Source organism: Engystomops pustulosus, chromosome 5, assembly GCF_040894005.1.
Source record: "Engystomops pustulosus chromosome 5, aEngPut4.maternal, whole genome shotgun sequence".
Classification (NCBI taxonomy): Eukaryota; Metazoa; Chordata; class Amphibia; order Anura; family Leptodactylidae; genus Engystomops; species Engystomops pustulosus.
Genome location: NC_092415.1, coordinates 13,028,483 through 13,042,446, shown reverse-complemented (window position 1 = coordinate 13,042,446; position 13,964 = coordinate 13,028,483). Strand labels below are relative to the sequence as shown.

Sequence of the window (13,964 nt, the reverse complement as noted above, 5' to 3'; positions counted from 1 at the left end):
GGAATTGAGTTGCGATACCACCTGCGACCTGTAATCAGAGGTGGTGCTGTTTATGGATAACATGTTTTTTTTACCATTCATAATGGGGCCATATAATGGCTAAAATATCAAGTAAAGACAAAGGAGGAGGAATAAGATGATAGCAGGAAATCATTTCCCCAATTGTATGAAGGTTTTTCCACCTGACCAAAACACAACTTCCAAAATAACTATGTCAGCTACCTACCACAACAGTTCTCAAAATGGCCATTCTATCCTCTTTAGGGCTATTTTCATTGAAAAAATAAAAGGATTATAACTGGAGTAGTGTCTGGGGCCTCCATTCACCTCATAACAACAATAGTATGATAATTCCTAAGATCTGCAAGCCATACAGAACAGTTGTCCATTTTTAAGGCCTTGTAGGCCTCAGAACAGTCTCTGTTGCCTATAGCTACCAATCAGAGTTCAGTTTATACTTCTTCAACTGCTCTAGAGAGATGAAAGATGATCTCTGATTGGTTGCTACCAGCTACAAGGCAAGTTCTACTGTGAAGTGATTTTGATTAAAAAGACTTGTTTTTTCTGGATCCCAAAACACATTTTTATGCAAATACACATAAAGTATCACACACAGTTGTCCTATTTGCACAATATTCCAATAAAAACAGGATTCTTAGGTTTTTAGGAATAATTTAAAAGCAGCCCCTATGACTAGGGCCCCTGTGAGTCCCATAGACCTTTGCTATTCATCAGTCTCAGATGCTTCTATATATTCGTATACAAAACTATCTAACAATATTGTATACATTCCTCCTATAGGGGAGCATATACATCATATATATGGGATGTCCTCTGCACCATATATGGGAGAACTCCACCATTACTAATGAATGAATATATCAGGTTTACTTCCCCTCATAGCTAATGTACTAATGTTCTGTAATCACTGAGAGAAGAATCAGCCGGGAATTTCATTCAGTTCTGAGCTCCGGCTCATTGAGAAATTCCATAGCGCTTCTCTCTTATTCTCACTACAGGATACATACATGTAGATAGAGAGGACACAGTATAGACGGCTATATCATGTGTGAGGGTCATTTTTTCAGCACTCTCTAGAAATACTGCACGTTATTGCTATAGCTACAAAAATGCCACCTGATAGAAATAATGTATGATAAAAGGAAATACACATGGTGCAGCTGATAGGATTTGTATGACGAGGTGCACCAGCCAAAGGGTCAAGATTGCTCATGGTTACAGAGGTCTACTGATCACGTGCTGCTATAGACTATGCATAACATAAACACACCATAGGGACAGTCAGTGCACTTACTTGGGGGTCTCTGGATAGGAAAGTCCAGCACAGATTTGTCGCTTCCAACTTCTCTATGGGAAATGAAAACCACCAACAGTACCTCTGCAGAACCTAAAATAACCCATCATCTTACCAAAAGGGAACATATTACCAAATTAAAAACTACCATCTTACCAAATGTGACCAACAAAACCAAAAGCACACTCTTACCAACAAGAACCCCAAATCTTACCAAAAGTAACTCACCATCTTACCAAAAATAACCCATCAACTTACCAAAAGGGAACACATTACTAAATTAAATCTATCATCTTACCAAAAGTGACCATCAAAACCAAAAACACACTCTTACCATAAAGAACCCCTCAACTTACCAAAAGTAGATCACCATCTTACCAAAAAGAACCCAATCAACTTACCAAAATGAACCCTCCATTTTACAAAAAACAAAACCATGGTAACCCCAAAAGTAACTATTTTATAGAAAAAAAAACACCATCCCAACTTAAGTGACCAATTGACAAAACCGCACCCACCATCTAACCAAAAAGAACCCTTCATCTTACCAAAGGGAACTCACTATCTTACCGAAAAGAACCCATTAACTAGCTTTTTGATCCACATTTCAAAAAGTATTACCGTGCCTAAGGCTGAGGTCTTAGAGTGTGTCCCCAAACTGTTATCTGTGGTCCTAGAGAGGTTTGGGAAGAAATGTGAGCTATCTAAGTTATTTGCCAGTCTACAACATGGTAAAAGGGAAATGACAAAATATGTATCCTGGGCTTAAGAACCCCAATGTTACAACTATTGAGCTGCCATATTGTATTAACCCCCACACACCACACACACACACACACACACACACACACACACACACATTATTTACCTTCAAAATAGAGCTCCTAACTAGTCCTACTAAAATACACAGTACATGTGCACAGGACTTAGTTGGGAGTTGTCCTTGAAAAAAAAATCATTGATGGTGGTCCAGGAATCAGACCCCCAGGATCAGTTATTGATCCACGATGGCCATTTGGTTATGTGGAAGACCCATTTAGTTGTGGCATGGTTACCCTGAATATGATCCTAGGTTTAAAGTGGAGTAAGAAGCACCGTCATGAACTTGTATGTTGTCCTTACACAAAAGACAATGAACCCAAAGCTGACGTGGTATCAATATGACCTTAAGAGTCTATTCACCCAAAGACCGAGGAGTCTATAATATAAGTCACATCTTACCTCTCTAGCCATAAGTACAAATCCCTGTCCATTAAACCTACTGTACATTCATAAGAAGAGCTTTTCCATGTAATTATGCTCCAGATTATCTGCATATATGCTCAGGATGTGATTTACTACAGTAAAGCTTTTAATCACTTCTACTACGGTTTTTGTTAATGGAGTGGCCGTAGACACAACGTACGACACTTCTGGTAATGCCTTAAATATGTCCTGATCTTATTAATGGCTCTCAGCCTTGGATATGGAGGTTATAGGGAAGAATGTATTTTCTTATTCAAGAATGGGAAATGTTTACTATCGGTGAATGGTCTGAACCAGTAGAGGGAGCCAAGTGAATCAAAATTTTTATGATTCTAAAACAATCTGTACATTCAGCACCCAGCCGACTGGAGAGCTCCTCTTCACCTCCCAGAGACAATAATGTTGCACAATCTATAATTCAGCACAAGGGCGGTGAGAACGATCTGCTAATTGACCAAAGACAAGTGTGTTGCTGAATTTGAGACGAAAATTCAATGACATAGACAGCGTCCTTTGTGGATGTCATCTACTGCCTAATGTAATGGGTAACGACATTGCCATCAAATATTCTCCTCTCAGAGAACGCTAAATGCATACATTCCCAGTTAAATTGTTGATCACTCAATACAAGGAGGGATCAAAAAACTAAAAATGTTCAAAAGGATCAAAGTACTTTGCAGAAGAGAAAAAAGGGTTAACCAGAATAACCCTTTGTATGGTCTTATATTGCTATCGTTAGAGCCCTAGTGATCAAACGTTGGGCACTAAGGAGATATAAGACTAAGGAGAAGTTTGAAATGACCATGGTGGGTCTTGAATTTGACCCCTAAATGACAAGCCCATAACCCACTTAAAAGACGGTGTTGGGCTTGAGAGCTCACCTCATGATCCACTTTATAGAAGCCAATGGGGTTGAGAGCTCACCTCATGACCCACTTTATAGAAGGTGATGGGTTAGAGAGCTCACCTCATGACCCACTTTATAGAAGCCAATGGGGTTGAGAGCTCATCTCATGACCCACTTTATAGAAGGTGATGGGTTAGAGAGCTCACCTCATGACCCACTTTATAGAAGCCAATGGGGTTGAGAGCTCATCTCATGACCCACTTTATATAAGGTGATGGGTTAGAGAGCTCACCTCATGATCCACTTTAAGGAAGGTGATGGGTTAGAGAGCTCACCTCATGACCCACTTTATAGAAGGTGATGGGTTAGAGAGCTCACCTCATGACCCACTTTATAGAAGGTGATGGGTTAGAGAGCTCACCTCATGACCCACTTTATAGAAGGTGATGGGTTAGAGAGCTCACCTCATCACTTACTTAGTAAAGGTGTGATGAGAGATCGTGGTGGATCTAGATCTCTAAAGGATGAGCCCATGACCCACTTTATATAAGGTGTCGGGCTTGAGTCTTCATCTTTTGACCCACTTCTCTAAAAGGTTATGGGTTTTATTGCTCAGAGTTTCTGATACAATTGTTGCTTATCAAAAAAACCAACCTCATGATCTCTTCAGCTTGTCTAGATACATATGGGATGTTCTCCGCAGAGATAGATGCTGTCAAACACCCACACACACACACGCACACCAGGTACCTGATTTATGGAAGCCACTGCAAGTCTGGGGATTACCAACTGCATCACGATTTGTAGAAGGGAAGTTATCAATCCAGCCAAGATAGCCCAGGTAAGGGGTAATGGAAGCATGCTGTAGGTAGCAAAAAGTGTAAAGAGTACATAGCCAATACCGTCCCCTAGAAGGCCATATCCTAAACCAGCTGCCAGGATCTGGGTAGCCATGGCTAACCATGTCACAACCCCACTGAACTGTAGATACGTGTAAGAGGTTGTGTCCTTCCTGACAACTACTAAGGCACAAATGACCACCTCAATTCCAGTGAAGAAGCCCAGCAAAATGCCTTTGATGGGGTCCATGGGTGCAGAGGCCAAGGTGAGATGAAGGATCAGTAAGGTGAGCTTGGTCAAGACATCCAGGATGTTCATCACCACTACTGATTTGCGTCGTTGCCCGAGAAAATAGCGTTGGTAAAGCCTTTCTAGGTCTCTAGACTTGAAGGAATTCCTTAAGGTTGGGAATATGACCCCTCTATAGGTGTAACCCCAGTTCAAGAAGAAATCCGAATTGCTTGGGGCACAGTCCAGGTGTAGGAAGCCCAGATCACTACTTGTCCTCTCGGGAAAGACTTTGGTGCCTCCATTATTGTGTCTATCCCCAACGGAGCCAACCTTGCCAAATTGCCTACTGGCGTTGGTTGTGTAGGAGTCATCGGAGGAGAGGGTCTTTGCGCTGCTTTGTTCGTTGATGAACCTCTGCTCGGTGATGTGCCGCACCGCGGTCTGCCATAGTAGTCTCTTGGGTCTGGTGTTGCTGTTGATAGTGGGGGTCTTATTGATGGTGTAAAGTTCATCCGTGGCGCTGGAGCACCTCACCTCAGACAGTTCCATGGTCGATCTGTACAGTTCTTGTTGCTTTCTCCTCTGTAGCTTACTGAAATACATCTGTGGTCATTTTACTGGCCAATAGCATTGGCTCACCAAGGGTTATTGTGTGCTCGCAAGTGCCGATCACTTTTCCCAGCGACGTGTAGACCCCAGGTCCATAATCCCAGCTCTAAGGTCTTCCCATCCGATCCACATCCCAGGCACTAAGTCCACTCATCTTTAAAAACTGTCGTCCGGAACCTCCGAAAGGTTAATCTTGTATCCGGATCTAATTTCCAAAGCAACATGAGATCTTCAGAAAAGCGGGAGCAATCTGGGGAAGGAAAGATGAGGGTCCAGCATAGTAGATATTGACATCTGGTTGGGTTGGGGGGACACCAGGCAGACGGAAAGGTGAGGGTGGCGATCGCGGTTTATCGGATCACATTGACCTTGGAGAAGGCAGGTGCCTTATCTACAGAGAACATCATCAAGGTCCTTGGTGAGGTCATTGGGAAGTCTTGGGAGTAGTAGCAGTGGTGATGATAGGAGTAGTAGTAGCTGGGGTGCAGCTAGGTGTGCATGCCACTTAGTGTAAAGTTAGGCACAGGAGATGCTGGAGGGGACGATCCTCGGCAGGCGACATCGGTGCGATCCTCTGATGGCAGCACATGCACAGCACCAGGCGCTGCCGCTGCGGAGCCTCCAGTCCGGGCAGAGCCTCATGTCCCGGCGGCTGCGGCTCCGGTGTCTAAGAGAGAGGAGAAGCGGAGCCGCGCACGGGGGAGGACCGGGGGGCGGGGCCGAGTGATGTCACCTGACACTGCTGCTGACGTCACAGCCCCGGGCTCTCATCAGAGAACGTGTAATAATCACATATGTAACATGTGTCCTGTATGTGTGTGATATACATGTAATATATGTCCTGTATGTGTGTGATATACATGTAATATGTGTCCTGTATGTGTGTGTGATATACATGTAATATGTGTCCTGTATGTGTGTGATATACATATAATATGTGTCCTGTATGTGTGTGATATACATGTAACATGTGTCCTGTATGTGTGTGATATACATGTAACATATGTCCTGTATGTGTGTGATATACATGTAACATGTGTCCTGTATGTGTGTGATATACATGTAATATATGTCCTGTATGTGTGTGATATACATGTAACATGTGTCCTGTATGTGTGTGATATACATGTAATATATGTCCTGTATGTGTGTGATATACATGTAACATGTGTCCTGTATGTGTGATATACATGTAATATATGTCATGTATGTGTGTGATATACATGTAACATGTGTCCTGTATGTGTGTGATATACATGTAATATACGTCCTGTATGTGTGTGATATACATGTAACATATGTCCTGTATGTGTGTGATATACATGTAACATGTGTCCTGTATGTGTGTGATATACATGTAATATGTGTCCTGTATGTGTGTGATATACATGTAATATATGTCCTGTATGTGTGTGATATACATGTAACATGTGTCCTGTATGTGTGTGATATACATGTAATATATGTCCTGTATGTGTGTGATATACATGTAACATGTGTCCTGTATGTGTGATATACATGTAATATATGTCATGTATGTGTGTGATATACATGTAACATGTGCCCTGTATGTGTGTGATATACATGTAATATATGTCCTGTATGTGTGTGATATACATATAATATGTGTCCTGTATGTGTGTGATATACATGTAATATATGTCCTGTATGTGTGTGATATACATGTAATATATGTCCTGTATGTGTGTGATATACATGTAACATGTGTCCTGTATGTGTGTGATATACATGTAATATATGTCCTGTATGTGTGTGATATACATGTAACATGTGTCCTGTATGTGTGATATACATGTAATATATGTCATGTATGTGTGTGATATACATGTAACATGTGCCCTGTATGTGTGTGATATACATGTAATATATGTCCTGTATGTGTGTGATATACATGTAATATATGTCCTGTATGTGTGTGATATACATGTAACATGTGCCCTGTATGTGTGTGGTACACATGTAATATGTGTCCTGTATGTGTGTGATATACATGTAATATATGTCCTGTATGTGTGTGATATACATGTAATATATGTCCTGTATGTGTGTGATATACATGTAATATATGTCCTGTATGTGTGTGACATACATGTAATATGTGTCCTGTATGTGTGTAATATACATGTAACATGTGTCCTGTATGTGTGTGATATACATGTAATATATGTCCTGTATGTGTGTGATATACATGTAACATGTGTCCTGTATGTGTGTGATATACATGTAACATGTATCCTGTATGTGTGATATACATGTAATATATGTCATGTATGTGTGTGATATACATGTAACATGTGCCCTGTATGTGTGTGATATACATGTAATATATGTCCTGTATGTGTGTGATATACATGTAATATATGTCCTGTATGTGTGTGATATACATGTAATATGTGTCCTATATGTGTGTGATATACATGTAATATGTGTCCTGTATGTGTGTGATATACATGTAATATATGTCCTGTATGTGTGTGATATACATGTAACATGTGTCCTGTATGTGTGTGATATACATGTAACATGTGTCCTGTATGTGTGTGATATACATGTAACATGTGTCCTGTATGTGTGTGATATACATGTGCAACATCCCCCACCGGGGCCTAGCCCTTGAGGTGAGGCCTGGAGACAGCCGGGGCCCGCGATACCGGAGTGGCTGGCGGTTGCGGCCTAAGCACGCTGTTGTCACGGTGCTTGGTACGGGGGAACCGGAGGGCTGTCCTACAGCCTGACAGGTCTCCAGCAGGGTGGTGTTGGCAAGAAATGATGAGGGAGAGGCTGCTATAGCGGATCTCCCTGGGGCAACCCCTTAATGTCCCGAGTGTGAGTCTCTGGGTGATGGACAGGGTGCCGGTGATGAAGGCAGGGGTAGTAGCAGGGACCAGACGGAGACAGAAGTTGAAGAAAACAACTTACAGTTCTTTATTTGAACCGCAGGAACCGCAGCAAACGTGCCTTTAACAAGATGGTGGAGTACTGGAGAGGTATTTGGAGGGAGCCACAGGATGTATTTCACCAGCCTGGATGTATAGGGCAGGCTGGGAGGCAGCTGGGTCCTTAGAGGAGGCTTCAGCTCGGTCCTGGATCTCTTCAGGTATCACCCTTGAAGGTAGGATGATACCCCTTTTCCTCACTACACTAGCTCTAGTCTAATCTTCCACTTCAGGCAGGGGCTAGGCTCTTCCTGCACTGGTCTGGTGTGCTAGAGACTCTGAGCTGTTGCTCAGCTAACTACTCTCTGCTTGTGTCCTGCAGACCCAGAGGGCCTGACTAGGACCGGTCTCTTCTCCCTTCTGGGAGAGACTGCTCTCCTCTCTCTCCTGAGAGAGACTTCTCTCTAAGACCTCTAGAAAATTCCTGGCCAGAGGTTTTATTACCTTCCTTTGGTCAGGTGATGGCTGCTCCTCCAATTACCTCTCAGTGCACAAAGACAGGATGTAACACAGACATTGGTTGACATAATTACATCACAAATTAACATCTGCCTTGCCAGGCAGGATTAACCACTGCAATTTCCCCTTGATCCTATAAGGACCATGTAGTGTAATGTGGTGTTACCTACAGGTGGGACGTATTCGCAAGCACTACCTCGCCATTGCATCGGCGAGGGTGTTGCATACCCCGGGGGCAATTGAAAGAGCCGCCCTCGGCTCGACTACAGATGTTTTGGGGCACAGAGGGGGCTAAGGGCACTTCTGGGAAGTGCAGGCTATGTGAGGTGTAGGGACAAACCGCCCATGGTCCTGGAGACAGGCACCTGGGTTGGTGTCGGACTAAGACAAAAATATGTAGCTGTATGACAGTTGGTCGCTGACGCCATTAAACCGAACTGTACAGTAGGAAAGGTGTGGTGTCATGTCCTGTAATCCACTCCTTGCACCAAGGCCTGTATATTTGTTGTATCAACGCTTCTTCCCTGGCGGCAATTATATGGTGTCCATCTGCATTGCATGAGCATATGCGACACAAGTACCTCCTGACTGACAACCTTACCCATGTATGGGTGGCATCCAGGTGCTATGTGTAACACCCCCGGTCCCCTAAAGACCCACAGTTTACGGACTACCCCCATGTGCAAACCTCAGTTTGAGGGATCAGGTAGCGGTCAGTGTTTTACACAAAAGACGGTCCGACACAGCCACACTACAACCTGAAAAGCCTATGAAAGGGTTAATGCAGACTACTGGCAGATATGACAGTGTGCAACAGGTTAGGATCACATTGGCTTAGGAGCCTAATGGGTACACATCTTATAACATAACGTTACAGATAGATAGGCTACTCAGGGTAGCATGGTAGCAAATGTCTCTTTTCCTGCAAAGGAAAGGCATAAAAGTGCAAGCAGAATGTCCATACCTAAAAAGGAAGGCATTAAGTGCAAAATAATAAGTCAATAGACATAGCAACTTTTCCCTGGTAGTCTCTGGCAAAAGTCTCTCAGAAGGTCTCTACTGACAAAGTCCATCTTCTGGGTACAGCCCTTGATGTGGGGGAAAAGTGCAATGAAGAAGCAAAGGGTCTCCTCTATTTGGAGAGGGACAGAGTCCTTTGATGACATCTCTGCTGTGGCAGAGGAAGGGTGCTATCATAGCACATAATCTCTTGACTGAGATAAATAAGGGTAAGAGTCTCAGGAAAGTCTCTGGCTCTTTGGGGAAAGTGGAAAAATATACACAATATGTACAAAGTGCAGTACCTGAAGCGGGCTACAGCCCTTCAGGGATTAGTCAGTATCGCTGGGTTCAGCAAAGACAGGATCCAGCTCCTGCAGGGAATCCTGTGCATCCTCAGCGGGAGTAGGTACCGGCTGGGGACACCCGGTGGCAGCAGTGGGTACTGCAGGTGCAGCAACATCCTCCGGACCTTCAGGGGGAGGAGCGCTGTCGCCCGGGGTGTCGGCTGTTCCAGCCGGGGGCTCAACTGAGCCAGGGACCACAGAGGGGTCCAGGAAAAAATAAACGGAGTCCAGCGGCCGCGCCGCGGCTCCTTCCAGCTCCGGTTCTTCCGGGGCCGGGTCATCACCCCATTGGTAACCGGCAAGGGGAGATGCGGGCCTAGATGGAACCTCCGGACAAGGTTCGCTAGCCGGGATGTCTTCTCCCACAGAAGAGCCGCGGGACCTGGCAATGCTCCCGGCAGGAGAACCGGTGGGGGTGGCGCCCTGTATCATGCCCGGCCCATGGATGGCAATGGGACCCGTACTCACAATTACTGTGGATGGGGCATTCACGTGGGTCACCGCCCGGGGACTTGCAGCCGAGGAGGAAGAGGTGTTCGGAGACTCCGGCCACTCGTCGTCCTCATACCAGTCGTCCTGCGGGAAGTAGCGGTCCTCGTCGGAATCGGGGATCCGGATCACGCCAGCCGCCCAGGGTCCTCGAGGTCCTTCCTGCAGGGAGAACTCGATGCACTCTCCCGGCTTAAGGTTGTGCAGGCTCTCCGGCAGATCAGGTCTCTTGACGGACCGGCGGGGTATAAATACTTCCCGTCCGGTGTAGTCCTGGGTGGCGAAGCCATAGCCCTTCCGCTTGTCGAAGAACCGGACCATGCCGGTGGTGCGGTTCTTCTCGACCCAAGCTCCAGCTGTAGATCGACCGGCCATGTACCGCTGGGCCTCCTTCTCTCTGCGTCGCTGGTCGAGACAGCGTCTCGGAGTCGCCGGCGGGCGGCCTCACCTCGGCCTTGAGGCTGCGGAGGTTTCGGTGCTGGGGCTCGTGGCTCCGGTTCAGGCTCGGATCTCCTTGGACGACAGGTCGGTGCCGGAACAGGAGCAGGAACCACCGGAGGGTCAGGAGCCACTACAGCGGGGCTAGCAGGCCGCGCTGCAGGAGTAGTAGGCCTCGGAGCAGGTGGAGCGGCCACACTAGGCCCAGGCGTTGGCTCGCCAGGAGTCGGGGCCTCCCCACGTGGCGCCTCCACGTGGGCCCGCGGTACCGGGATGGTAGCCGGGATAGGGACGAGGAACCGCCCGGGTGGGATCTGGTACTGCGTCACCGTTTGGTAACATGTCCTGGTGACGAAGGCCCGAGTCAATCCTCGGTGCAGCCGATGTCCAGCGGAGGGTCTTCGGACGGGCTGCGCAGAGACCACCACCATAGTCTCTAGGACCTCGTAAAATTCCGGACGCTCTACAGGAGGGAAAGGCGGAGGACCCCACATGGTGTTGTCCTCACTGTCCAAAGTCCACTCAAGTTCTGGCGCTTCTCTGAGGCAGGGCAGGAAGTCCGCCTCGAGCCAGTGGGAGGAGTCCAAGTCCTTCCCGCCAAGAGCTGTGGCGGGCTCTAATTTTTCCTGCGCCACAGGAGGCGGGGTTCGCGCCATTCGCGCGTGGGTGGAGCTTGATGCGTCATCTGGGTTTCCCGCCAGTGAAGGTTTTGGCGGGCTTGAATTATTTGCTGCGCCACAGTTTCTGAGGTAAAAATCTTCAGGCGCGGCAGCGCCGGATGTAGCAGAGCTGGTACAGTTCTTGCCAGGATTAACCTCTGGAGTGCGGGAGCGGCGCTCGACAGCACGTGGCAGCAGTATAACACAGTTCATTCCAGAAACACACAAGTCCTTGGGCCTAAACCCGGATGGCAGCAGGGTTAGGCAGCACAGTCTTTTTAATAAAGGAAAGTCTTTAATGCCGTAATAAGGCACAGAAGTCTATATCCTGTTCGTGACGCCACTTGCAACATCCCCCACCGGGGCCTAGCCCTTGAGGTGAGGCCTGGAGACAGCCGGGGCCCGCGGTACCGGAGTGGCTGGCGGTTGCGGCCTAAGCACGCTGTTGTCACGGTGCTTGGTACGGGGGAACCGGAGGGCTGTCCTACAGCCTGACAGGTCTCCAGCAGGGTGGTGTTGGCAAGAAATGATGAGGGAGAGGCTGCTATAGCGGATCTCCCTGGGGCAACCCCTTAATGTCCCGAGTGTGAGTCTCTGGGTGATGGACAGGGTGCCGGTGATGAAGGCAGGGGTAGTAGCAGGGACCAGACGGAGACAGAAGTTGAAGAAAACAACTTACAGTTCTTTATTTGAACCGCAGGAACCGCAGCAAACGTGCCTTTAACAAGATGGTGGAGTACTGGAGAGGTATTTGGAGGGAGCCACAGGATGTATTTCACCAGCCTGGATGTATAGGGCAGGCTGGGAGGCAGCTGGGTCCTTAGAGGAGGCTTCAGCTCGGTCCTGGATCTCTTCAGGTATCACCCTTGAAGGTAGGATGATACCCCTTTTCCTCACTACACTAGCTCTAGTCTAATCTTCCACTTCAGGCAGGGGCTAGGCTCTTCCTGCACTGGTCTGGTGTGCTAGAGACTCTGAGCTGTTGCTCAGCTAACTACTCTCTGCTTGTGTCCTGCAGACCCAGAGGGCCTGACTAGGACCGGTCTCTTCTCCCTTCTGGGAGAGACTGCTCTCCTCTCTCTCCTGAGAGAGACTTCTCTCTAAGACCTCTAGAAAATTCCTGGCCAGAGGTTTTATTACCTTCCTTTGGTCAGGTGATGGCTGCTCCTCCAATTACCTCTCAGTGCACAAAGACAGGATGTAACACAGACATTGGTTGACATAATTACATCACAAATTAACATCTGCCTTGCCAGGCAGGATTAACCACTGCAATTTCCCCTTGATCCTATAAGGACCATGTAGTGTAATGTGGTGTTACCTACAGGTGGGACGTATTCGCAAGCACTACCTCGCCATTGCATCGGCGAGGGTGTTGCACATGTAATATATGTCCTGTATGTGTGTGATATACATGTAACATGTGTCCTGTATGTGTGTGATATACATGTAATATATGTCCTGTATGTGTGTGATATACATGTAACATGTGTCCTGTATGTGTGTGATATACATGTAATATGTGTCCTGTATGTGTGTGATATACATGTAATATGTGTCCTGTATGTGTGTGATATACATGTAACATGTGTCCTGTATGTGTGTGATATACATGTAATATATGTCCTGTATGTGTGTGATATACATGTAATATATGTCCTGTATGTGTGTGATATACATGTAACGTGTGTCCTGTATGTGTGTGATATACATGTAATATGTGTCCTGTATGTGTGTGATATACATGTAATATATGTCCTGTATGTGTGTGATATACATGTAACATGTGTCCTGTATGTGTGTGATATACATGTAATATGTGTCCTGTATGTGTGTGATATACATGTAACATGTGTCCTGTATGTGTGTGATATACATGTAATATGTGTCCTGTATGTGTGTGGTATACATGTTATATGTGTCCTGTATGTGTGTGATATACATGTAATATATGTCCTGTATGTGTGTGATATACATGTAATATGTGTCCTGTATGTGTGTGATATACATGTAATATGTGCCCTGTATGTGTGTGATATACATGTAACATGTGTCCTGTATGTGTGTGATATACATGTAATATGTGTCCTGTATGTGTGTGATATACATGTAATATATGTCCTGTATGTGTGTGATATACATGTAATATGTGTCCTGTATGTGTGTGGTATACATGTAACATGTGTCCTGTATGTGTGTGATATACATGTAATATGTGTCCTGTATGTGTGTGATATACATGTAACATGTGTCCTGTATGTGTGTGATATACATGTAATATGTGTCCTGTATGTGTGATATACATGTAATATATGTCCTGTATGTGTGTGATATACATGTAATATATGTCCTGTATGTGTGTGATATACATGTAATATATGTCCTGTATGTGTGTGATATACATGTAATATATGTCCTGTATGTGTGTGATATACATGTAATATGTGTCCTGTATGTGTGTGATATACATGTAATATATGTCCTGTATGTGTGTGATATACATGTAACATGTGTCCTGTGTGTGTGATA

The 13,964-nt window shown here is 45.7% G+C and overlaps 1 protein-coding gene across 2 annotated transcripts in view; it reads right to left on the bottom strand.

Moving 5' to 3' along the window:
• The window catches only part of ADCY8 (adenylate cyclase 8), a 181,246-nt gene extending 175,471 nt beyond the window's left edge, over positions 1 to 5,775 (bottom strand). For both annotated transcript variants that reach the window (XM_072151178.1, XM_072151176.1), the window contains exon 1: positions 4,158 to 5,775. In XM_072151178.1, the coding sequence (XP_072007279.1) occupies positions 4,158 to 5,081 (924 nt within the window). In that variant the 5' untranslated portion in view covers positions 5,082 to 5,775. The remainder of the gene's footprint in view (positions 1 to 4,157) is intronic.
• Positions 5,776 to 13,964: the final 8,189 nt, after the last annotated feature.